At 43.0% G+C, this 27201-nt stretch overlaps 1 protein-coding gene across 5 annotated transcripts in view; it reads left to right on the top strand.

The window, feature by feature from the left end:
* The window catches only part of LOC143996813 (serpin B6-like), a 60755-nt gene that overhangs the window by 11895 nt on the left and 21659 nt on the right, over nt 1-27201 (top strand). For all 5 annotated transcript variants that reach the window (XM_077492095.1, XM_077492092.1, XM_077492091.1 and 2 more), the window contains exons 2-3: nt 23683-23860; nt 26290-26427. In XM_077492095.1, the coding sequence (XP_077348221.1) occupies nt 23693-23860; nt 26290-26427 (306 nt within the window). In that variant the 5' untranslated portion in view covers nt 23683-23692. The remainder of the gene's footprint in view (nt 1-23682; nt 23861-26289; nt 26428-27201) is intronic.

The raw sequence follows: 27201 nt of genomic DNA on the forward strand, positions 1-27201 counted from the left end.
CTTGTACCACTTGATTGCTAGGATGGAGGTGGCAGCATAGCAACCAAATATTAACCTTTTGCTTCAATGGGTTCAGTAAGCATTTTTGCAACTACAATCCTATAATTCTCATAGTTGGTAAGGTTGAATAAAGACATCAGGCCATCTGGTTCAACCTGTGGGTGTGGGTATATTAAGTGTATTGGGGTATATAATTGTGTATGTATTTGTCTCTACCAATTCCCATATCCCTGTATATCGCAATCGCTAAGATGCACATCTAAGAGCTTTTTGAACTTAATGACACTCCACGTACCCTACCAATTCTGGAAGGGCACTCACATCTGTACAGCTCTAACAGTAAAGAATCCCTGTTTAAATCGCTTCTCCAACGTCAGTGAATGGCTCCGTGTCTTAAGTAACCTGAGACTGAATAGTTTTTTTTTTTCCCTATGTTTAGATCACCATTTAGATATACTTTTGTATATTGCAATTATATCTCCTCTTAAAGCGGGGTTCCACCCTAAAGTGGAACTTCCGCTGATCGGAACCCCCCCCCTCCGGTGTCACAATTGGCACCTTTCAGGGGGGAGGGGGGTGCAGATACCGGTCAAAGACAGGTATTTACAGACTTCTGGAGTCTATGCCTCTTTCTGTCCCTGCTCGCTGTCTGCTGGGACACACACGGGTCCCAGAGACAGCACGGACAATTCCTATTGTGCTGCGTGACTCGCGCATGCGCAGTAGGGAACCGGGAAGTGAAGCCACTTCGCTTCACTTCCTGATTCCCTCACCTAGAATGGTGACGACAGCAGCCGAGAGCCGAGCAATTGATCGGCCTCGACTGCCGGCATCGCTGGACCCCAGGACAGGTGAGTGTCCATTTATTAAAAGTCAGCAGCTGCAGTATTTGTAGCTGCTGGCTTTTAATATTTTTTTCCGCAGTGCAGTCCCGCTTTAAGCGTCTCCTCTTCTCCAGGGAGAATAAGTTCAACATATGTAGTTGTTCCTCATTACTGAGGTCCCCCCAGTCCCCTTATCAGTTTTGTTGCTCTTTTCTGGAATCTCTCCAGTTTAAGCATATCCTTCCTGAGGACTGGTGACCAGAACTGGACTACATACTCAAGATGCGACCAAACCAGAGTTTTGTAAAGTGGCACTATTATAGTTTAGTCTCTCAAATAGATACCCTTCATGCATGCTGATATTCTGCTAGCTGCAGCTTGGCATTGCATGCTGCTGCTGAGCCTGTGGTCTACTAGAACCCTCAGATCCTTTTCCATCTTAGATTCCTCTAGATGTTCTCCCTCTAGCAAGTGGCTCCCAGTCATGTTTTGTCTTTGACAAAGCGCAGGAGCGCAAAACATGTAAGCAGGAGAGTCGGCATAGCAACCTTCCCCTTCACAGCCTTCCACGTGACAAGCCTCTCATGTGATCCACAGCCGCTCGGACAAGCGGCGCTGCAAGCAGTGCAGCATTCTCTAAGCTGCCTATGTGTACAGCTGATATCATCTGGTGACTAAGCTTGATCCTTACCACCCAGCGTGCAGCACTACACCTCTGCCTCCAAGCCGAACGCTTCAGATGGAGCTGAAATAAACACCTCCCCCTCGGTCATCAGACTGGATTCATCAGCTCTGCAGCCCATTGAACACCTATGAAGTGAGTGTCCCTAGGAACGTTGTTCCATTCGTTTACACTGACTTTTCATACAACGCTCTGGGTTCTTTCAGATGATTGATTGCATTCATTAGGCATTCGATAGCTGTACACATTGGTCTTTGGTTTTCACCTTTCCAAAGTTTTAATTGAGAGATCTGAGGAGCTTTTCATTATCAAACATCTGTCCGTTTTATGATTGGTGTTTTTTATGTGTTTTAGATCCTGCAGGGATCAGATGTCTGTGTTCATTGTTTACATTTAATAAATGACATTTTAAAGTCTTTTTCACATCAATCTACTAGTCCCTTTTGATGCGCTGTTTTTGATCGTTTTTTTTGCCAAGTCCATAATGGGTTAACAGCCGCACATTGAGACCATCTACAGGACATTTATTTAAATAAACGAACTTCCCACGAGATAGCCAAGCGCTCTTAAAGAGTCCAGTCATTTGTGCGCCAACTTTATATTGTTTTGTTTTATGTTTTTAGCCCCCAAATGCATTATTTTACATTTTATCAATATTAAACCTCATTTGCCATGTAGTTGCCCATCTATCTATTTTATTAAGGTCTTCTTGTAAGGTTGCCATATCTTGTTGTGAGGTTATTACACTGCTTTGCTTTGTATCAGCAAGAACTCAGATCGAATTATGTATTCCAACCTCTATATCATTTATGAACAAGTTAAACAGAATTGGTCCCAGGACAGAGCCTTGTAATAACTCCCTTACAACTCTAGTCGATTCAGAAGATACTCTATTTATCACCACCCTTAGAATGTGTTCCTGTAACCAATTTTCTATCCAGGAGCACACACTATCGTCAATGCCAACTGACATCAATTTGCAAATTAAGCATTTATGGGGTACTGTATCTAATGCTTTGGCAAAGTCCAGATACACCATATCCACTGCCCTTCGTCTAGCCAAATTATAACGTACCTCCTTGTAGAATGTTAAAAGTTAAGAAGGCAAGAACGATCCTTCATTAATCCATGATGGTTACTACTAATGATACTATTTCCACCAGCAAATTCCTGGATATTGTCCCTTATTATCCCCTCCAATATTTTACATACTACTGATGTTAGGCTACTTTTCCAGTATATATCTCTGCCTTTTTTTTTTTATATTGGCAATACGTTAGCTTTTGAACAAAACGGGATCAGTTAAGAAGAATGCATTCACAAGTCTTTAATGTAAGTCCACTTAAAAGTTCACAGTTTCCTTTGAGTATTAAAAACAATTGTTGGGATTTATTCAACAGCCAAATGGCTAATCACATCAAATTGGCGATCAGCAAGCATTAAAGTAGAAGTCTTTAGTCGCTGTAGGTGCCCCGTGATGTATCGCAGCGGGTTCACTGTGGTATCGGCAGGGTAGATGTATCAGCTGGCCACTACCCTGCCTCAGTGTGTAGAATTCAGCGTGGAATGCACTCGGAGCTAGACCAGACATGACGTCAAGACGTGTCAGATCATGCGTTTCAAAGCATCCACTTATTCCTCAGACCCTCCTCATTTAGGTGCAGTTTGTCCCTACTATAGAGCCGGTAGTCGACTGAAAAATCAGACCAGTTCTCCAGGAACCCAAAACCCTCCTCCTTGCATGAGTTCCACAACAACAACCTGGTGTATTTGTTGGGACGCATCAGCTCAGGACTGGCTTCTATAACACTTACTCACTGTTACAGATTCCTGACTCTTCTTTTTTTTTTTTTTTATTTTTTTTTTTGTGCCTTGCCTAGAATAAAAAATTAATAAACAGGGGGGAGGGGGTTGAAGTAGCTGACATGTCTCCTCCTCCGGGCATGGTCATGGGACGGGGGGGGGGAGGTGTCAGCTGAGCTCTGCCTTCGTTCAATAGAACTGCATGCAAATTGGACTTCTGCAAGGAAAAGAGAAGCTGTTTCTGTGTTGAAAGCAGAAAAAAAATGGGCAAGCATAAGGATGTGAGTGACTTTGACCAGGGTCAAATTTTTATAATGGCTAAATGACTGGGTCAGAGCATCTCTAAAACTGCAACTCTTGTGGGATGTTCCAGGTCTGTAGTGGTCAAGCCCTACCAAAGTAGTCTGAGCCCTTGTACACACGGTCGGAGAATCCGTCGGAATGTGTCCTATCGGACCATGTTGTTTGGATAATCTGACTGTGTATGGTATGCATCGGACTGATTCCGTCGGAAAATATCCGTCGAACCCAATTTTCCAACTTGTTGGAAATATTTTCCGACCAACTGATTCGATCAGACCTACTCCGATCATGTGTAGAGAATTTTGATCGGACCAAGTGCCACGCATGTTTAGATCAAATTCCTACATCAAAGCTATTGGCTACTAGCCTGAATGTAGTCCCATCGTAACGAAATTACGTCATCACGTTCTGAATGATCGGATTTTTCGACAACTTAGTCCGACTGTGTGTATGCAACAGTTTCGGACAAGATCCGACGGTCATTATTTTTTGCTATATATATATATATATATTTATAAAAATTATTAGCAGAGACCCTAGAGAATAAAATGGTGCTTGTTACAATATTTTATGCCACACTTTATTTGCGCAGTGGGCTTTCAGATGGATTTTTTTTGGGGGGGGAAAAAAATGCGCTTTAATGAATAAAAAAAAAACTAAACCGTAAAGCTAGCCCACTTTTTTTTGTATAATGTAAAAGATAATGTTACGCCACGAGAATCGTGATCTTTATTCTAAGTAAAAAAAAAAATCATGATTCAAATTTTCCCCAGAATCATGCAGCTCTAACATGGTTCATCACAATTTGTTGCATATGGGAGCGCGAAGCCGCAGACTGGTCAGGTTGTCCATGCTGACCCGTGTCCACACCAAAAAGTGCCTATAATGGCTATGTGAGCATTAAACTCTGTCATGGAGTAATAGATAAAAGGTGGGTTGGTTTTATGAATTTAAGAATAGTTTAAAGAAAACAATGTTTGAGGTGTTGACTTGGCCTCCAAATTCTTTAAATCGCAAACCAATCCAGCACTGGGATGTGCTGATAAAACAAGTCCGATGCATGGAGACACCATCTCGCAACTTACAGGAATGAAAGGATCTGCTACTTATGGTTGGTGCCAGATACCACTGCATACCTTCAAAGGTCTAGTGGAGTTCATATTTCGATGAGTTATGGTGGGTGGTCATAATGTTGTTGCTAATCAGTGTATTCAACTCTAATTCCTCTACCTTAGACTGTAATTCTGTACTGGTACATTCACACTGGTGTCTAATTTCTGTATTTGAAGTACAAAAGTGAAATATTTTATTTGTCTTGCATTCACAAGATAGGAGCATTCATGGGAAAAGAAACATTTTTCAGATATGAGAATTTAGAGTTTCCTGTTCATTTAGTAAGAATGACTACTGTCATCTGCCTTGCCCTGGGTGTGGCTATAATAACCTTTCACCATGAAAATGCCTTAGTAAGCCTAACATGTCTAACCAGCTATAATAATCTAAACTAAGACTCACATGATTAAAGGAAATATAGACTATCATTTTAGGAAAAAATGTAATATCTGCTAACCATATAATACATTTTTTGATGCTAAAGCAAAATGTCTAACGCTATTCATGTTTGGATATCCAATATTACACCCTCCTGGATAAATGTTTTATTACGCTTAGGCATTGTTACTGTAATGTGCCTAACTGCTACTTGTTAACATTTCTACTTTATTAATGCTCTTTGGTATGGACATGATTAAAAATATCCTCACATTCTAACCCTTTCTTGCACTACTGCATCTGCCTGTATTCCCTGATTGGAAAGATTTTTCATGTATTTAGAGGAAGTGAAAGAAAATCTCCCTAATGGAAAGCAAATGGCAATAAGAATCAAAAACTCAAAGTGAGAAACCGCACTAAGGGAGGAACAAATCTTTTCTTATATGAACATTATCTGTAAGCACGCTATGCAACATTTACCATAGCAAACTAATCGGTAAACCATGTGCTGCGATTTTAAAGAGGAAGAAAAACCTTCCTGTATAATTTGTAACTATAGGTACCGGGCGGCACAGTGGTGTAGTGGTTAGCACTCTCACCTAGCAGTAAGAAGGGTCGCTGGTTCAAATCCCAACCACGACACTACCTGCCTGGAGTTTGCATGTTCTCCCTGTGCCTGCGTGGGTTTCCTCCGGGTACTCCGGTTTCCTCCCACACTCCAAAGACATGCAGGTAGGTTAATTGTCTTCTGTCCAAAATTGGCCCTAGTATATGAATGGGGACCTTGGATTGTGGGCGCCTTGAGGGTATGGACCAATGTGAGTGTGCAATGTACAGGGATGGGGTCTATTGTAGACACTCACTCAGGTTGAACTGGATGGACTGGTGTCTTTATTCAACCTTACTAACTATGAAACTATGAAACTAGGTACTGTAGATATCTCCTAAACATGTGCCGTTATCGGCGCATGTGCTTTCAAGGAACGGCCACCCATGCAGTTTCTTCAGAAACGTGACCGGCAGGTCATGCGCGGGAGGGGCATTATGTGGCTCTGGCCAGCAGCATACAGTAGCTGGAGTACATGGCCCCGGAAGGAAGACTGGCGAAGATGGATGCGGCCTCCACTTCATTTGCAGGTAAGTGTCACAGAATGTGCTAGTATGCAATGCATACTAGCACATTATGCCGTTTACTTCCTCTTTAATTATTAAATATGAAAAAGTCCACCATGCTTGATAGCAGTGTAGAGAAAGTCCACATTACAAATTACAAAGTGCACTTGAAGACAATTAAGTGTATCCCATGCCAGTGAGTCAACCTCCACTGCAGATATTTTGATAATCAGCCGAAGATCTAGGGATAAAGGTACCACATCCTAAGAATAAACAAAATATTTTTTAATTACATGGATGGAATTTTTAAGGTGCCGAACGAAGCAATATACCAAGATATTGAAATTGTAAAATCACAAATTTTATTATACAGTGCCTTGCAAAAGTATTCACCCCCCTTGGAATTTTTCATGTTTTGTTGCCTCACAACCTGGCATTAATATGGATTGTTTGAGGATTTGCATCATTTAATTTACAGAACATGCCCACAACTTTGATGTGTTGTGTTTTTTTTTTTTCTCCCTTCGTCTTTCAGGACAGCGCCTGGACAGAGCGCAGCCCCACCCACTTTCCCAGAAAACACTGCAGTTTTCTTTAAAGACCGATCATTTCCACCATGGCCTCAGTTGTAGTGTTTCCTCCGGCCATGGTGGAAGCGCTGCAGGGAACCGAGGGATGCTGCGCTTTCTCCAGGTGGGGAGAGCCGGAAGCATACCTGTACTTGTTTGTTTTGTTTTCCAAACCCAGCCCAGCCTCCTCCCTTATGTGCGGGGGTTGCTTTGGCGTCCTCTCCTTCTCAAGGGTTCCAGCCACTGGAACGCAGGAAGAGGGGACGGTCTGGTTTGGCTGACGTCACTTCCAATCCTCACAGCGGCGAGAGACCGTGAAAATCAAAGATTTTAAGCGCTCAACACTATTGAAGCCTCACGGATTATGGAGGAGGATCAATCAGCGGTGGCAGGGGCAGCGGCCACACTGGTCAGCCAGGCCCAGGTAAGCAGGGACAGTGGTCTCTGTCTTTACTCTATGGGCTCTGTGAATATCTTCCCTTCCATGATCTGATATAGATTAGGAACCTGCAGCATTCCTTTCCTGTCTGTTCTGTTTCATGAAGAATGGAAATATAATATTGTTTGTTTAGTGAGTCTGTGGGGGGATTCACTGGCTGTAAAGCAAAGCTAAAAGGGTGTTTTCTGCTACATGTCGGCATGTTATATCTCTCTAGGTGTTTTTTAATATTAAACTGAGAAAATAGATTTTTTTTTTGGTGTATTTCAGAAAGTGAAAGAAAAAACCCAAACATGCATCCCCCCTTGCAAAAGAAAATGTCCGTTGTGTAAAAATATACTCGAGTCCTGTACCAAAGTCCTGTGCAGGTCCTGCATGAGCTATTTGGTTAAGTAAGCAACCACTCCTACCACTCCTGCGTCACAGCAAGGAGAATTATTAAATTATTTTCGGAAAGAATTGGCAGACACTTTTGAAACTTTTCGGTCCTATTTGGATAAACGCCCAGCAGCGGGTAGCAATGTACCTCGTTCTCATTCTTCAGCTTCTGCATCCAGAGGGGGCAGGGACTCGGAAGATGAGGGGCATAGTGTGTCCTCAGGCTCAGAGATAGAAGCAGATGAAGTAAAATAAACTTATTCTTGGTATAAATTATCCTTAGAGGAAGTGGATGATCTGAAAACTATCCACACAACTCTGAACATCACAGAGGATAAAGCCCAATTATCGTTACATGATAAAATGTTTCAAGGTATGGGCGGGGAGAACCGCAGGGTGTATCCGGTGCACAAGTTTCTATCGGAAACTATTAAAAGGGAATGGAAGGACTTTGAGAGGGCTCCTTTCTTTTCCAGATCCCTTAAGCGCAGGTTTCCTTTTGAAGAAGACAACTCTCAGATCTGGAACAAAAAACCTAAACTTGACACATCGTTCTCTCAGGTTTCAAGGAATACGGACCTAGCGTTTGTGGACATGGGTATCTTAAAGGATGCCATGGACAAGAGGCATAAGGAAAGCTTGGGATTCAACCTTAGCAAATTTAAAGCCAGCGATGACATCAACGGTGGTAGCCAGAAACCTGGAATACTGGTTGGAACAGTTAAAAACCCATATCGCGGCAGGAACCTCCCGGCAAGATCTGTTGGATACTCTTCCGTTTCTTCTGAAAGCTGTAGGATATATGGCAGATGCTTTGGCTGAATCTATAAAGATGTCTGCCAGATCCTCAGCGTTGATGAACTCAGCACGTAGGGCCCTATGGGTTAAGACATGGACCGGGGATACAGCCTCAAAAACCAAACTGCGGTCTGCCGTTTGAAGGAGACTTGGTTTTTGGCCCGGATCTAGTAGCCATAATTGACAGAACAGCCAATAAGAAAAAGGCCTTTCCAGTAAAGAAAAGTCAATCCGCAGGGTAGCAAGAATTTTCATGCTTTTTTGAAAAACCGCGGAAACAAAGGAGACATCATATAAAAAACCCTGGAGGCCTCAGAGAGGGAGGGGTAAGTCAGGGGTGTTATTCTGCCCCAAACACAAAGAGCCAGTGACAGTCTTCCAACTGTGGGAGCAAGGCTACAGGCTTTCTTTCCACAGTGGAAGTCGATAACAACCAGTCCGTTTATCCTCAAAACAATAAAAGAGGGTTACAGACTGGAATTCTCTCAACCCCCACCTGTTCGGTTTTACTTAACTCAAACTCCTCGAGACCTAGAGAAATCAGTGGCCATGTCCTCAATCCTACAGGAATGGATTCAACAAAGGGTGATTATATATATATATATATATATATATATATATATATATATATATATATATATATATATATATATATATATATATATATATATATATATATATATATATATATATACATACATAGTTAGTCAGGTTGAAAAAAGACAAGTCCATCCAGTTCAACCCTAAAAACAAATAAATAAAATAAAAAATAATCGTACAATCCAGATACCCAATTTTATGTCCACAATTGATCCAGAGGAAGGCGAATAAAAAACCCAGCAGAGCATGCTCCAATTTGCTACAGCAGGGGAAAAAAATTCCTTCCTGATCCCCCAATAGGCGATCAGATTTTCCCTGGATCAACTTTACCTATGTTAGTACCTAGTTATATTATGTACCATCAGGAAAGTATCCAGGCCTTTCTTAAAGCAATCTACTGAACTGGCCAGAACCACCTCTGGCGGGAGTCTATTCCACATTTTCACAGCTCTAACTGTGAAGAAACCTTTCCGTACTTGAAGATGAAATCTCTTTTCCTCTAGACGTAAAGAGTGCCCCCGTGTCCTCTGGGTTGATCGTACAGAGAACAACTCAACACCAAGTTCACTATATGGACCCCTAATGTATTTGAACATGTTGATCATATCCCCCCTTAATCTCCTCTTCTCAAGAGTGAATAAATTTAGTTCCTCTAATCTCTCCTCATAGCTGAGTTCCTCCATGCCTCTTATCAGTTTGGTTGCCCTTCTCTGCACTTTCTCCAGTTCCCCAATATCCTTTTTGAGAACTGGTGCCCAAAACTGAACGGCATATTCCAGGTGAGGTCTTACTAATGATTTGAACAGGGGCAAAATGATATCTCTCTCTCTGGAGTCCATACCTCTCTTAATACAAGAAAGGACTTTGCTCGCTTTGCAAACAGCAGCTTGGCATTGCATGTTGTTATTGAGCTTATGGTCTACCAAAACCCCCAGATCCTTCTCCACTATGGATTCCCCCAGTTGTACTCCCCCTAGCATGTACGATGCATGCATATTCTTAGGCCCCAAGTGCATAACTTTACATTTATCAACATTAAACCTCATCTGCCACATAGTCGCCCAATTAGACAGTGTATTGAGGTCGGCTTGTAAATTGGAGACATCCTGTAAAGACGTTATTGCACTGCATATCTTGGTGTCATCTGCAAAGACAGAAATATTACTTTTGATCCCAGACCCAATATCATTTATAAAGATGTTAAAAAGTAAGGGTCCCAACACTGAACCTTGGGGTACACCACTGATAACCTTAGACCATTCAGAGTAAGAGTCATTAACCACTACTCTCTGAATTCTGTCTTCTAGCCAATTTTCTATCCATTTACAAACTGATATTTCCAGACCAGTAGACTTTACCTTACACATGAGCCGTGTGTGGGGAACTGTATCGAATGCTTTTGCAAAATCCAAGTATACCACGTCCACCGCCACCCCTCTGTCCAAGGTTTTACTTACCTCCTCATAAAAAGAAATCAGATTTGTCTGACAACTTCTGTCTTTCATGAATCCATGTTGTCTGTTGCTTAAAGTGTTTTTGTTCAGCAAGAACTCGTCGATGTGGTCTTTTATTAAACGCTCCAGTATCCAGTATATATATAAATGTGCGTGTCCGCCCCGCCCCACCCCCGAAGAAGTAGGACTAGAATGCTATTCACACATTTCTTGTTTTTTTTTTTTTTTGTTTTTTTTACATCAGGAAAATTCAGATTAACCACTTCACACCCAGACATTTCTCTCCTACATGTAAAATTCATAATTTTTTTGCTAGAAAATTACATAGACCCCCCAAACATTATATATATTTTTTTTAGCAAAGACCTTAGAGAATACAATGGCAGTTGTTGCAACTTTTTATCTCGCACGGTATTTGCGCAGCAATTTTTTGAACACTTTTTTTTGTTTCATGCTTTAAAAAAACAGTAAAATTAGCCCAACATGTCACGCTTCAAAATTGCACACGCTCATGGAATGGCGCCAAACGTTTGTATTTAAAAATCCCCATAGGCGACTCCTACTCGCTAGTTATCAAAAACTTTTTTGATTATAAAATTATTGTATAAGGGTTAATTTTTTGTAATTTTATTTTTGACACAGCTAGTTTTTTTCTGAGCATTTTTTACTGGTTACATGTTTGGAGTTACAGAGGAGGTCTAGGGCTAGAATTCGAGCGATCATAGAGACTCCGGCGACCATCTGGTCAGCCGTAAATCTTTATGATGAACATCGGGGGGCCGGCAGATCCTGTGTCCGACTTGCCGATGGAAGCGGTGAGTCGGTAGAAGCACCGGAGGGCAGCGGGGGGGGGGTGGGGAGTCCCCTCCCGCCGCCTGTAAGAACGATCAAGCGGAAAAAGCCAATATCGGAATGATGTCTGTAGTTACAGGCATCATTCAGATATACCCCCCGATAGTCAAGGACATCCCAAGACGTCCACCCGGCGCAAAGTGGTTAATTCTGAATTTGAAGATATTAAACAAATCAATCAGGTACAAGAAATTCAGAATGGTACAATCTTCTCAGTAAGGAGTCTTGACCCCAAAGTGTTTTATGGCATACATAGACCTGAGGGGTGCTTGCCTCCATGTGCCCATAGCCATAGCATCGCAAAAATACCTAAGGTTTTCGGCCAGGAAGGGAAGCGCAGTCCTACATCTTCAGTTCAGAGCTCTTCCTTTCGGGCTGTCCTCATCCCCGAGAATCTTTACAAGGATCGTAGCGGAAATATCGATTGTCCCATATTTAGATGACCTTCTAATATTTGCCAGTACAAAGAATCTATTCAAAAGGAACCTGGAAAAGGACAAGGAGAAACTTGGAAGGTCTCGGTTGGTTTATAAACGGGGAGAAATCGAACATGATTCCATCTCAGTCGATAAAATTCCTGGAATATACCATCGACTCCATACAGGAGAGAATTTTTCTCCCGGAGGAGAAGGTAGAAAATGTCCAAAGCACAGTAAAAAACACCAATAATATAATATTTTTCTAATTTTACTTCAACTTAGAGTATTGTGTTCTGATCCATCACATATAATTCAGATTTAAAAAACATCGATCTAAAGGCAAAATAGGTAAAAATCCAAGGGGGGTGAATACTTTTGAAAGGCCCTGTACATATACCAAAGTTAAAAGCCATTTTGATCATAAAAACCATCATAATGAAATTCATGCCATCATAATGTGTTTACGGTAGTTTCCACCAAACATGTTTCACCATTCAGAGGCTTCCTCAGGAGACTTCTGCACTGTACAGAATATAATTTTACTACAAATAAATGGAAAAGTTGCATTATAAATTGAACATATAAGTTGTATTTGAGATGTTTAAACACTAATGTACAAAAGTTAACACTATGTTAGCACAATCAATGTCATAAGTTCTCTGATAGGCCATCTTACCCCAGGTGCTCACCAAGATTAATATATAATAAAATTATGGAACTGAAAAGATTGCAGTTAGCAATATCAGTTATAAGAGGAATACACCCACTGTGGGAACCTGAAAAGAAGAATAACAATAAGCTAACACAAAATTAAAGGGAAGAAAACACTGAACCAACCTGTGAGGTCCCTTAACCACTTGCTTACTGGGCACTTAAACACCCTTCCTGCCCAGACCTATTTTCAGCTTTCGGTGCTCTCACACTTTGAATGACAATTACTCAGTCATGTAACACTTTACCCAAATTATTTTTTTTTCCTTTTTTTGCCACAAATAGAGCTTTCTTTTGGTGGTATTTGATCACCTCTGGGGTTTTTATTTTTTGCGCTATAAATGAAAAAAGACCGAAAGTTTTGAAAAAAAAACGCATATTTCTTTGTTTCTGTGACAAAATTATGCAAATTGTTAATTTTTCGTCATAAATTTTGGCCACTTTTTATACTGCTACATATCTTTGGTAAAAATAACCCAAATTAGTGGATATTATTTGGTCTTTGAGAAAGTTAGAGAGTCTACAAGCTGTGGTGCGAATCGCACAAAATTGCTCACATCTGATGTACTGGTGGACTATCTCACTTCTTGCGACTCGAACAAGTCAGGAAAGTACAAATACCCCCCCAAATGACCCCTTTTTGGAAAGTAGACATTCCAAGGTATTTAGTAAGAGGCATGGTGAGCTTTTTGATGTTGTCATTTTTTCCCACAATTCTTTGCAAAATTAAGATTTTTTTTTCCACAAAATTGTCATTGTAATAGGTTATTTCTCCCACGTGGCATGTGTATACCACAAATGACACCCCCAATAAAATTCTGCTACCCCTCCTGAATATTACAATACCACATGTGTGGGACTTTTTCACAGCCTGGCCACATAGAGAGGCCCAACATGCAGGGAGCGCCGTCACATGTTCTAGGAACATAAATTACACATCTAACTTGTTGACTACCTTTTACACTTTTGAAGGCCCTGGAGCACCAGGACAATGACACGTGGCACTGATGACAGATGGCACTAATATGTGGCACTGATGACAGATGGCACTAATACGTGGCACAGATGGTACTAATACGTGGCACCGATGATGCGTGACACTGATGACAGATGGCACTGATAAGTGGCATTGATGACAGATGGCACTATGTGGCACTGATGACAGATGGCACTGGGGACAAATGGCACTGACGACAGGTGGCACTGGGGACAGATAACACTAACAGGTGGCACTGGGGGGGAGGATGGCACTGGGGCAGATGGCACTTTTCTTTTCTTAAACTTACAGCCGCTGCAGCCGTTGATCTCTCCCTTCTCACGCTGTCTGTGTGAGGAAGGAGAGCGGCGCTGAGAGATGATCTCATATGTTTACATATGAGATCATCTCACATTGGACATGCCGATCGCACTGTAAACGGCCGCTGTGATTGGCCATTTACAGCGATCTGTGACTGGCTGTGTCCGAGGGACACGGCCAGCACAGAACTTCCCTGATGCGTGCTCGTGGGAGAGCGCATTGCGGAAGTAAACAGGAGGTCGTTCAGGAACGGCCTCCCGGCAGTTAGCGTCCGCTCTGCAGCCGTATTTCAGCTATAGGGCAGGCGCGAATGTTATATATTTTATATATATATATATATATATATATATATATATATATATATATATATATATATATATATATACATATGTTATACACAATGTTATATATTTTTTTTTCTCACAAAATATTACAAACCCACCGTTTTTCACATCTTAATCTTCGGTACAGTGCTTCACAAGTTTCCTGAGGAAGCCACTGAATGGTGAAACATGTTGAGCTGAAACTACATTACACATTATGACTGCATGAATTTTATTATGATGGTTTTTATGATTAAAATTGCTTTTAACTTGTGTCACAGCTGGCTAAGTCCAAGGCACCGGGACTAGATGGTTTACCCTTGGAATTTTACTCAACCTTTTCTGAATTCCTCACCCCTACCTTGACAAAACAGCTAAACTACTACCACAATGTATTTAGTGAAGGGGCCCTTCCCCCGTCCGTGCAGGAGGCACAAATTATAGTACTCCCTAATCCAGGGAAGGATCTGTGTTTCCCAGAGTCATACAGGCCTATCTCCCTTTTACAAGTAGGTATCAAGATCCTGGCTAAGATCTTTGCCACTAGACTGAATCTCGTTATATTATCCCTAATACACCCTGACCAAACCGGGTTCATGGACATTAGGAGGTTGTTCATGAACATACAGGCACGCCATGACAATTCGGGATCGCGAGTCATAGTAGCGTTAGACACGGTGAAGGCATTTGATTCGGTGGAATGGCCCTACCTATGGGAGTGCTTGCGGAGATTTGGGTTTGGGCCAAACTTCTTGAGTTCTTGTCAACGGATGGCTGTCAGAGCAGTTTCCACTAGAGAGGGGAACCAGACAAGGGTGCCCCCGTCCCCTCTTCTGTATGCCTTGGCGGCTGAGCCCCTAGCAATGGTAATCAGGGCATCCCCGGACGTAGAGGGCCTACGCATAGGTAACACCCTGGATATAATAGGACTATACGCAGACGACACGCTGCTGTATTTGGCAGATCAAGGTCCGTCTCTCCAGGCGGCACTGAAAATTATTGAACGAATAGGAAATTACTCGGGACTGCGCATGAACTGGGACAAGCCCCAAATTGTCCCGGTGGATCAATTCCCTCCGCCACAGGTAACCCCCGGAGCTACCACTGATCAGGGTGGGGTCGGTTAAATACCTGGGGGTGCAGGTAACTAGAGATCTGAGGGACTACTGTTCACTTAATATAGAGCCTCTATTTACGCTGCTTAAAAACAAGACGCAGGCCTGGGCCAAATTACCACTCGGGGTTATGGGCCAAATTAATTTAGTGAAAATGGTTCTCTTGCCCAAAATTCTCTACATGGTTTGGCATGCCCCCCCTGTGTATTCCTCTTAGAGTATTTAAAAAAATGGAAAGTATACTTAACACCTTTGTTTGGGGGCATGGACGACATAAATTAGCTTGGCTCACTCTTAAAAACCCTACCACCATGGGGGGAGCCTCGCTTCCTGATCTGCAGGAATACTATCTTGCAGCACAGCTGTCCCATCTACACTATTTTAATACAACGGAGGCACTTCGGTATCAAGTCCTGGTGGGGGATAGCCCGGGAAATCCCATAGTGTCTCCCCTGCAGGCCATTTTTAGGGGAGGACAGGTGCATAGGAGGACCCGAAGGTATAATGATGGCATGCTTGCGCACCACCAAAAAATCTGGGATACGGCCTTAAAAAAGCTAAATAGGGGACATATTTACTCACACACACCACTCTGGGCTAACAGTTATATGGCAGAGTTGCAACACTTACCAGACTCAGGCCTATGGCCCTCCTACGGGGTGGTATACCTCTACCAAGTCCTGACGGAACTGGGACCCAAACCGTTTCGCTCACTTCAGGATGAGTTTGCACTGCCACGCCAATTACGATTTGGCTATCTCCAATTGCGTCATGCACTGAAAACCCAATTTAGGCATATGGAGATCTCCTTAACCCGTCCTCTAATACTAGACATAATTCTGGATGTAGATTCTAGAAAACTGATATCCAATATATACTCTACACTTCGCCTCCCCAAGACGGTCACGGTAATCCAGAAAGCTAAAGCAGAATGGGAGTCCGATCTGGGCGACATTAGCGACACTGATTGGGATGAAGTCATAGATAACGTCTCGAGGACGTCACCCAAGCTCTCAGATAGATAGGTTGACGCAGCTATACATCATTCACTGCTCATACCTGACGCCTCAGACTGGCCAAATTCAGACCAACTCAATCATCACATTGTCCCGCATGTGGTCACTACCCTGGCACATTCTTTCACCTAATTTGGGAATGTGTCAATCTACAGCCATTTTGGCTGCAAGTGGTTCAATTTATGCATGATGTCATGGGCTCGCCAGTGACACTAGACCCAAAACTATGTATATTGGGACTGCTGCACGATGTTGAGGTTGACAAGCATCAAGCTACTTTTATGCATGAAACTCTGTTTGCAGCCAGGAAGGCTGTGGCCCAACTGTGGATGAGGAGTTCCCCTCCGACTGTAATAGAATGGAAAAGAGATGTAAACAATACCCTACCGTTTAAAAAGCTGATATACAAGCATAGGGTATGTACACAAACATTTTCCAAAGTTTGGGACAGATGGATGGGGGATGGGGAAACGTGTACGTAGAGATGGATAAATACAGGGGCTCACAGAACTGATCAGACTGGCTGGCTGAGGAAAAATGAGAATAGGAAAGGCCTGCTGGGGGGGGGGGGGTAAAGAGGAACGGAATAATGTTCATGCCATCCCATGTTTAATTGCAGGATGATGGGCTGTTGGTTTAATATAAATGGTTTGGAATGTCATATATGTTACCGCTGTACCATTGATATGTTTCTTATGTACAAATTTCTGGACGCAAATTGTGATTATATGCAATTGCAAAGTTTTCCCCAAAAAAAAAAATTGCTTTTAACTTTAGTATATGTAAAATATTTATTTTTTGTGATTTTTAAAATTTCCGTATCTTGATATATTGCTTCATATGGCACCTTAAAAATCCCATCCGTGTAATTAAAAAATACTCCACACAGTCTGTGACTGTCAGAAATCTGCCCACACCATGTTCTTGCTAAAAAAAAAATATATGTATATATATATAATTTTTTTCATTTTAAATATATATTTTGTATGACAATTTTTAAAATCCATTTGATATTTTACTCCTGTATTACAAGGCTATTTTTTTTGAACATGTGAATAGCAGAAGAGGACTATAAGCTCCTCTTGCTACCGTTTCCCTACAGACAGGCTGGGAAAGAGCTGGGTCATGTGACAGCTGTATATCAATTCAAAAAGGTGTTTCTATTTTTTATAATTACAGTGCAATCATATACAGAAATAGAAGGGATACTGTAAATTAATCCCTGTGTATTTAGTATCACTTTTTATATAATGCATATTATCCTGAATCCAAAATCCCTTTTTTTTTTTTTTTTTTTTTTTTTTTTTTTTACATCTAAATTGTGTCTTATTCCCTATAGTCTAATTGGAACATGATTAGCCAATAAAGTGTAGGTACTAGTGATCAGTAGTATTTATTGTGGATCTGTAATTGTAAGCATATAAAGAAGAGCTCCCTCCCAAAAAATTCAGCAACTACAAGTACTGCACTGTCCAGGAAGCCAGCCATGTCCTCGCCCATGTGGGTTTTTCAGTCAGCTGTCAGATGCTCGCATACCCATTTTGACAAAGGGAAACTGGCAGTGAAGCCTTAAGGCTTCACAGCCAGTCTACTACTGTGCATGTGAATGGGCTGGCTACAGGGGAAGGGGGGTGGTGAACTGAGCTGGAAGTGGGAGCAATACCTGTCAAAACCAGGTGCCAAATGTAGCAGCAGAGGGGGAGAGGAAGAGAAGGGGAACTTTCTTTAAAGCAGAGCTCCACCCAAAAAGGGAAAGTATTGTTTCATTAAAAGTTCATACACTGTTAAACAGAGCAAGCATCACCATCAAAATACTTGCATCTTAAGCACAAAATGATTAATATTCCCCATCCTTTTGCGAAACATTGAGCAACTTTGAGTGATAAAAGGAAGTGAAAATCGCACTCTACTGAAGTTCCAGAGGTTTCTGTACAATACCTAACAACAGTAATTAATCATTTTGGTGCACTCAAGCAACTTACCAGGATAACTCCTGCTGCAGCGAACCATATGAACTCCAGCAGTTTGCCAACATATCTGTACACTCTACTGGAGGATATCTAGTGGAGAGGTCTAGCAGAGCATCTGCAAGGTTCTCTAGATGTTCCTTACTCAATTAGTTGAATGCAGTAAAAGTCGATCATGGTGGTAGAATGTGAGCAGACAACAGAATAGCTGGATGGCAGCAGGGCTTTTCTCTAGTTTTGAAAACCAGAACAAATGCCTGGACAGTCTAAACTATGTCTTTAAGGCCGGGTTCACACCGCTGCGATGCGGGAACGCCGCGAATCTGCTGCGTTTTCCCGCATCGCACACCTCCCGCCGGCAGTTCACACTGCCCTATGCGGACGGCTGGGAGTGTCAATGATATGTTAATGACACCCCCAGATCCGTCCGCATATCGCAGTGCGATCTGCCGACTCGCACAGGAATCGGATCGCATGGTGTGAACCCCCATGCGATCCGATTCTGTTGCGGACCAAAAAAAGGGTCCCGTGCGAGTTTGCTGCGGGAGCGATGCGAATTCAGCCATACTATCTGTATGGCTGAACTCGCATCGCTACGGAGATCGGATGTGATTTGCGGTGCGAATCACATCCGGATCTACCCCCGCAGCAGTGTGAACCCAGCCTAATAGGGCTCTGTCTTTCTTCTTTGCTTTGTTGCATTGTGTTGGGAGAAAATCAAAGGGCTCCACTCAGTAGAACAATATTTCTTTTTTTTTTTTAAGTTAGAGCATTAATAAATATTGCTGTGCCCTACTCCAGGCAGGCAAAAAAAAGTATTCTTGTGTTTTTGATGTGTGTGGTGTATGTGTGTTTTTTTTTTTTTTTTTAAGCGTTCATGTTGCGGTACTGTCGAATCGCTTTGCACCATTCATTTAAAAGGGCAGGATGTTTTGGGATCGGTGTATACACTGCTTCCGCACCACCCCAAAGATGCTACATGCGGGACTTTTCTTTTTCCCGTCCTGCAAGTGCACCTTCCCAGTTGTCACTCTCCCCCATTCACGGATTGTGTTGCATGCAGTGTAATCAATGCGTGGGCTTTTCTCAATTGAGGAGGGGTAATACCTTATTCCTCATTCCAGCAGACTCCCTTCATCTGCGCAACTGGTTCCCCCGATGCCTCTTCTCTAACGCACTCCAACCAGGTGGTCACACTCTGATATCATCAAGTGCAGTGCAGGGCCAATAGTCCTACATAATAGTTGTACGTAAGGGCTTAGGTTGGAGAGAAATGGAGAGGGCAGATGTTAGGAGTAAGTTAAGTATTGGGTATGGAAGAAAATCGGCCGCACACCACCAGGCGCTTGAATGAAGTAAGATCCTTTATTCACGTATACCAAAAATAGACCAGATAAAAGGTAGACGCATTTCACACAAACTCAGTGCTTGTTCGACAAGCACGTTGACTTTGTGTGAAATGCGTCTACCTTTTATTGTATCCTGTCTACTTTTGGCATATGTGAATAAAAGATCTTTCATCATTCAAGCTCCCGGTGATGTGTGGCTGATTTTTTTTCTATTACCTTTTATTTGCATGGTCGCGAGCCAGGGCCGGCACCCACATTGGATGGCTGATTATTCATTCACCTGAGCAAAGTATACACTCTGACATTTTAAGGTATTACAACGTATTCCTTTATCCCAAGGGTTGATTTTATTTATTTATTTATTTATTTTTTTATAGGAGTTCAGCTTTAAGGCCCAGTCAAAGTCACAGATGTGCATACAAATATGCAGTCAGATAAGACTTGTACTAACAACCTTTATGTAAAGTCTTGCCTCTGTTTTACCAAATATGACTGTGCAGCTCAACGGGCATCAGATATAGACCCACTGCACTCGCTGACAGAAATATTCTGACGCATGCCCTCTACAATGCTGGTCTGTGCACTTGCTCCTCTATGCCAGCAGAGATCACTTGGGAAGAGGGGCAGAAAGTAGCATTTTCAATGAGAGAATGCAATTTCCAGGCAAGAAGCAAGGAGCCAGCAGTTAGAGCTGGTTCACACAGGGGCAACACAACTTCCAGCGCGACTTTCAGAGGCAACTTGGACACGACTTGAGTATGAATAACAGCGCGACTTGAAGTGACTTACAACACGACTTTAAGTCGCCCCATGCTAGGAGACTTTGGCCGTGGCCAATCAGAGAATAATGAACTCTCAAGGGGGAACTCCACGCCAAATTTTAAATAAAAACCGGCATGGGTTCCCCCTCCGGGAGCATACCAGGCCCTTAGGTCTGGTATAGATTTAAGAGGAACCCCCTATGCCAAAAAAAACGGCGTGGTGGTTCCCCCAAAATCATACCAGACCCTTATCCGGGCACGCAGCCTGGCCAGTCAGGAAAGGGGATGGGGACGAATGCCCTCAACATGGGGGAGTTGGTGCTTTGGGGACACAACACAGGTCTTTAAAGTAATTTTATTAATCAGCTCCGGGGGTCTTCTTCCGACTTCTCTGCTCTGTTCGGCCTCTTCTCCCGGTTTCCGGTGTCTTCTCCCGGGCTCCTCCGCTGTCTTCTTGCAGCTCTTTAACTAGCGGAGGAGCCCGGTCTCCTCTGTCCTTCTCCCCTCTTCTCTCTTCCTTCTTCTTCCGATGTTGACACGCCACTCTCTTCCACTGTAATGACTTGTGCGACGTGCGTGGTGACTTATATAGGTATGGGTCGTGGTCACATGGTGATGTCACACCGTGACCCACCCCTTTATGACGTCACAGTCCCAGCATGCCCCGGGACTTGACGTCATAAAGGGGCGGGGTCACCGCGTGACATCACCCGGTGACCACACTGCATACCTAATATAAGACGTCCCACAAGCCATTACAGTGGAAGAGAGTGGTGTGTCAACATCGGAAGAAGAGGGGAGGAGGACTAAGGAAGACCGGGCTCCTCCGCTAGTAAAAGAGCTGCAAGAAGACGCCGGAGAGCGGGAGACCCCCTTACTCATTCACATAGGGTGGGGGGCCGGGATCTGGGGGCACCCTTATTAAAGGGGGCTCCCGGATTCCCATAAGCAACCAACGGCCAGGGTTGTCGAGAAGAGGCCCTTGTCCTCATAAACATGCGGACAAGTTGCTTTGGGGTGGGGGGGCCACAGGGCACCCCCTTTCCCCAAAGCACCAACCCCTCCTTGTTGGCATGCGGCCTGGTATGGTTCAGGAGGGGAGGGGGTGCTCGCTCGTCCCCACCCCCTTTCCTGACCGGCCAGGCTGCGTGTTCGGATAAGGGTATGGATTTTTTCGGCGTAGGGGGGTTCCCCTTAAAATCCATACCAGACCTAAGGGCCTGGTGTGCTCCCAGAGGGGGAGCCCATGCCGTTTTTTTATTTAAAATTTGTCATGGCGTTCCTTCTCGAGAGCTTATTATTCTGTGAGAGGTGACATTGTCGCCTCAATATAGATGGAGATCCGACTTGGAGGCGACTTCCATTGAAATCAATGGGTACCAGTCACCTAGAAGTCGGATAAAAGTAGTACAGGAACCTTTTATGAAGTCGGAGCGACTTCAGTAGTGTGCATTAAGACAGCTCTCATTCACTTACATTGTCTTTTACGTGTAGCGTGACTTGAGGCGACTAGGGGCAACCTGAAGTCTGATCCTGAGTTGCCCCTGTGTGAACCGGCTCTTAGGAGAGTAAAAACATGATAGACCTCATTTGGGCTTAACCACTTCCCATCCATAGGTCGTTAATAAACAGCCTAAGGTTGAAGTAGTTATATTGGTATCATGACTGCTATGGTATTGTTTTTAGCCCCCTGTGATCTTTTTTCCAGTAACAGTAATCCGAGGGACCGTACAGCCGCTGGATTAATTTTACAGATGGAGGAAGGGTCCTCCCCTCCCCCGCCGTCATCTTTTACTGGTTTCTCCCATGCAATCAGAGTTTGATAAAGATACCACTGGTGGCATCTGGTTCCAGGCACACAATGAGAGGAACTGATGTTAAAGCATCGGATCAAACAAATCTCAGTTTGATCTGATGTTTTGGAGGCCAAAGGAGATATCTGGTGTCTAACAGACCCAGATCTCTAAATAAAGAGTACCTGGCACAGCCCATGCCATAACAAGGGATGTTGTTCATCCCTTATGATAGCAATAAAGTTGATAAAAAAAAATGGAAATAATCATACTGCGAACGTCAGAGCAATAATTCTAGCACCAGGCCCCTTGTGTAACGCTAAACTGGTAACCTGTAAGGGCTTTTAAAGGAGCACATATGGAGATTTTTAGGTACTGTACTTTGGTTCTATGGGCATACGACATTTTAAAGCGTGACATGTTTGGTATCTATTTACTTGGCGTAACATAGTCTTTTATATTTTACCAAACAATTGTTTATATGAGTTATATTGTGTTTTTGCACATTAAAATTAAAGTGTATATTTTCCAAAACAATTGCGTTCGAAAAATGGCATAAAAATATGTAACGCCCAACATTTTATTCTTTAGAGCCTCTGCTTAAAACAAATGTATAATATTTGGGGGTTCTAAGTACTGTACATGGTTGGTTTTTACATGTAGGAGAGAATGGTCATAATTGGCTCAGACTGGAAGTGGTTAAACGCGTGTCATTATTCACATGGTTGTTCAGTGAATCGAGGCTTTTTCCCCAGTAGTTGGAATTAAAATCCTATACGGCTGAAGCCAACTATTAGAGAATAGACCATCTTTTAAAAAGTTAAGTCACAGGAAGTTTGTGTTCATTCCATTTTGTGAAACTGCTTAAAACATTGATGAAAATGAATACGGTACAGCTTTTGTTTTTCACACAGAAAAGCAGCTTCTATTTAATACAGTAAAAACCTATTCTTCTGACAGGAGATGGGCATTTTTGTGTTTCCTCTGTAGTTCAGAATATGTCAGTAGGGAAATAGGATAACTTGACCAGCTATTTGAGATAAGTATTCAGGGCTCATTTATACTGTTGTGTTAATTTGCATTAAAAGAGAAGTTTGGGATTTTTTACTTAAGTGGATGCAGCTTCGCTCCAAGGCTGCATCTGTCCCCTGTCGGCTTGAAGGTAGAGAACTGAGAGCTCAAACACCACCGATTGCTCGGTTCTTGGAGCTCCCTGAGCAGAGATCTGGGGACTGTCAGTCACCGCTGTCTGCTCTGCCCCTTCTGTAATCACTGAAGCTCTGGGCTGTGGAAGGGCCGGGAGTGGCTGGCTCAGCCTCTCAGGGGCTCACGATCACCACTTCATTCAATCAGAGAACATCTCGTATTGAAAAAAAAGATACAAGACACTCTCTGAATGGAGGAGGTGAGGAGCAAGTGACCCCCTGTGCTCGGTATACAGATGGCAAGTTGTTCGATCAGCCCTCGAAAAGACCAGTACTGACTGTTTGGTCCAGCTTAGTTGCATCTCATTCTTCTTACAATGTAAGTTTTAAAAATAGGTCATTTCTGGAGTTCAGTTTTAACTTTTATTGTTGTATAGCTTGAATTGTTATGTCGTCATTGATTTTTCACTAATTCTGCAGGCTTGAAAAAATGGATTCTCTCAGTGTAGCAAATGGCTCCTTTGCTATTGATCTCTTTCGGAAGCTGAATGAAAAGGATAGAAAATGCAACTTGTTCTTCTCCCCATTAAGCATCTCCTCAGCTCTGGCAATGATTCATTTGGGAGCCAAAGGAAATACTGCTGCTCAAATGTCAAAGGTCTGTATATAAATATATGCAAGAATATACCCAATAAATCTGTTACAGAGCACAGATACATATACTGACCACATAAGACACAATTGCCCTGTGTAACTACAGTATTGGATTGTGTTTCTGGTTTTTCAAGGACACTTTCACACTTGCACTCAGTCTGGATCCATGTGTCAGCTTTTCAGATGGATCCATAAGGAACCACATTGTATGTCTATGAGTGGGCAGATGTAAATGGGCAAGCATGGCATTTTTCTTTTTTAATTTTCCTGGGGGGTAGGGGTTAGGGAAGATCTCTAGCAGCTCCCTTCTCCTTGTCTAACGTGGCATTTTCTGTACTGCCACCTCCGGCACTAGTCCTGTGCCCTCTACTGGCCACTGTCACTTGTAAATACAGAAGTGGCTCCCTGTGTAAATTCAGTGTTCAGACATGATAGCGCGCCCCCAGTTCAGGAGGAGCAGCTGCCAGGACAATGGGAATAGAGCACTCTGCAGGACTGGGTAAATAGCTAGGGTCAGATGGTAGAGCGCTGCATGGGGGGATTTGGACTAGAGGTGGGGGGGGGGGTTTGTTCTGGGTGAGTGGGAGGAAGAGGGAGCACTTTGTACTGGGAGGAGAGGTAGGAGGAGGAAGCTCTGTGTACCAGAGGGGGCTAAGGGGTGGGAGCTCTGTACTGGGGATTGGGGAGCTTTGTACTGGAGTGGGGGCTAGGGGATGGGAGGAGTGGAAAGCTTTGTACTGGGTGGGAGAGTGGGGAACTCTGTGTACTGGAGGGGACTGTGAGGAGGGGGAGCTTTGTACTGGGGAGTAGGGAGATTTGTACTGGAGTGGGAGGAGCTCTGTATAATGGGGGAGTCGGAGGAGCACTAATCTGGTGGGGGCTAGGGGTAGATGTGTACTGGGGGACTAGAACAGGTGATATCTGTCCTGGGGGGTGGACGCTTTGTACTGGGGGGGGGGGGTTGGGGTGTTCTGTGTACTGGGGGAGAGGGGGTGAGGAGGAGAGAGCTCTGTGTAGTGGGGTAATTCTGTACTGGGGGGGGGGACTGGGAAACAAGGGCATCTCTGTTCTGGGGGGTATGAGGAGTTGTGAACTTTGTACTGGGGGTGTGTGGGAGCAGAGGGAAGCTCTGTACTAGGGGAGTGCAAGGAGGGGGAAGTGATGTACTGAGAGGGTGGGAGGAGGAAGGAGCCCTGTACTGGAGGGGTGGGAGGAAATGGGAAGTTCTGTACTGGGAGGTTGGAGCACTGTACTAGGAGGCTGGGGGTGAGCTTTGTAATGAGGAAGGGGAGAGTCCGAGTTGAGGGAAGAGCTCTATATTGGGAGTGGTGCTTTGTAGACACCACCACTGAATGCAGGGACTTTTTTTTTTTTCCTTTTCAACAATACCACTGACACAGGGACATTTTTTTTTATTTTCATTGATGCCGCCAATGCAGGGACATTTTTTCCTTTTAATGACACCACCGATATATGGGACAATTTTTTATTTTCTTTCAGTGACACCCCTGATGCAGGGGCATTTTTTTCAGTGACACCATGGACTTGCAGGGACATTTTTTCACTCCATTCACATCACCAACTCCGGGACATTTTCAGTTCAGTGACACCACTGATACAGGGACATTTTTTTTTTTGCCTTTTACTGACAGCACAAACGCAGGGACATTTTTTTTTTTTTTTCTTTGCCACATAGTTTTACAATTTTCACTGGTACTATTTAATTGCATGCCACAAACATTTTGGGATTCGCCACTTCGGCCTTATACCCTTTTGCACCCAATGGGGATGTTGACCTTTTTACATTTGTGGATAAATGTAAAAAGACCATGCAACCCATTCTAACTGCTAGTCAGGTCTGGAGACCCAGATTTTACATGTATATCTTAACTCGTAGACCTTGTATAATCACATTAGGATTTCTGAGTAAATAAGAAGATACTTTTAATACTACTAGACAGATAAGAGGGAGAAATCGGAACAACCTCGATATCCCAAGATGCATCTGAACAGCATAGGCAGCGTTTGAACAGGAAGTGTTGGAGATGCAATTCTTTTATATTTATCTTCACAGTGCAAGATTTTTATTTTGCGCAGGGCTAGTGCTCTTGGGCCACCAATGTGATATTTGTTTTTTTACTTTTAGACTTTAGGTCTTAAGAGTAAAATTTCATACACCATTTTGTAGTTGACTAGTTTTGAAACTTTCTAGGGTTATACTAACATTGCATTTTTCAAGATGTAATATTATAATAATAATCAGTTACAAAATGTTTTAAAGTGGTGTTAAACCCAAAAGCAAACATTCATTTCATTGCAGCTTACCAGTTTTTATATGCGATGACTGTGTTTGTATTTTTTTTTTTAGGGTTTATTACTTTTATTTTCACTTGGTGATCCAGCTAATAAGTCTGTTTTTTTTTTTTTCCCCAGGTTCTTCAGTTTGAAAAGGCAAAAGATGTTCATTCATCATTTCAGTCTCTTATCTCTGAAATCAACAAGCCAGGCACTGATTACCTTTTGAGAACCGCCAATCGTCTTTATGGAGAAAAGTCATTTACCTTCCTTGAGGTAAGCTCATCTTTAGTGTGTTATTACTAAATGTTAATGATAAGATAAGTGAGTAAATGTTGCTTTTGTTTCCATTCTGTCTTCAGACAGATTAAAAGGTCTAAAGTAGATATTGTAGTTTCCCTCCTATATGTTTGTTCAGACATTGTGCTATGGTTTACATAAACAGTCCCCAATCTTTTTGGCACCAGGGACCAGTTTCATGGAAGACAATTTTTGCAGTCACTTGCCTATCACTGACAGGGTTTTCATAGGAGTCTCTGCTAATGATCTGTATTTGCAGCCTCTCCCACTCCCCAGGGCTAGCATCACCACCTCTGCCCCTCCCTCAGGTCATCGGGCAAAGCTCAGGCGCTAATGCAAGTGGCTGTAGGGGTTAATTCACACAGTGTGCAGCATCAGATGTTTTGCTGCATTGTAAAACCTCTGTCACCGCAAGGACACACAGCAAACAATTGTTTGTCCCCCAGTCACATTGCAACGCAGCCTATGGCTATGCTAAAAAGCAAGAATGATGCCTTTTTATCGCAGTGCGTCGTGCCGAATCACATGACAATGTGCTACTGTACATTGCCACGAATGAAGTGTACTTCGTATAAAGTTTGTACAAAGCAAATAATAAATACCTGGGTGGCATGTGATACGCTGAATCATGCACCACACTGCTCCCTACCGCAGCTGGCAACAAATAGCTGCCTGAACAGTAAAGTGCTCCGGCAGCTCTCCATTCCCTTGTGAATTCACTAAAGGAGATGATGTCTGCTGCTGTGCAGC

This window comes from Lithobates pipiens, unplaced genomic scaffold (genome assembly GCF_037356315.1).
Source record: "Lithobates pipiens isolate NorthernLeopardFrog02 unplaced genomic scaffold, aLitPip1_a1.2 Scaffold_19, whole genome shotgun sequence".
NCBI classification, from domain to species: domain Eukaryota; kingdom Metazoa; phylum Chordata; class Amphibia; order Anura; family Ranidae; genus Lithobates; species Lithobates pipiens.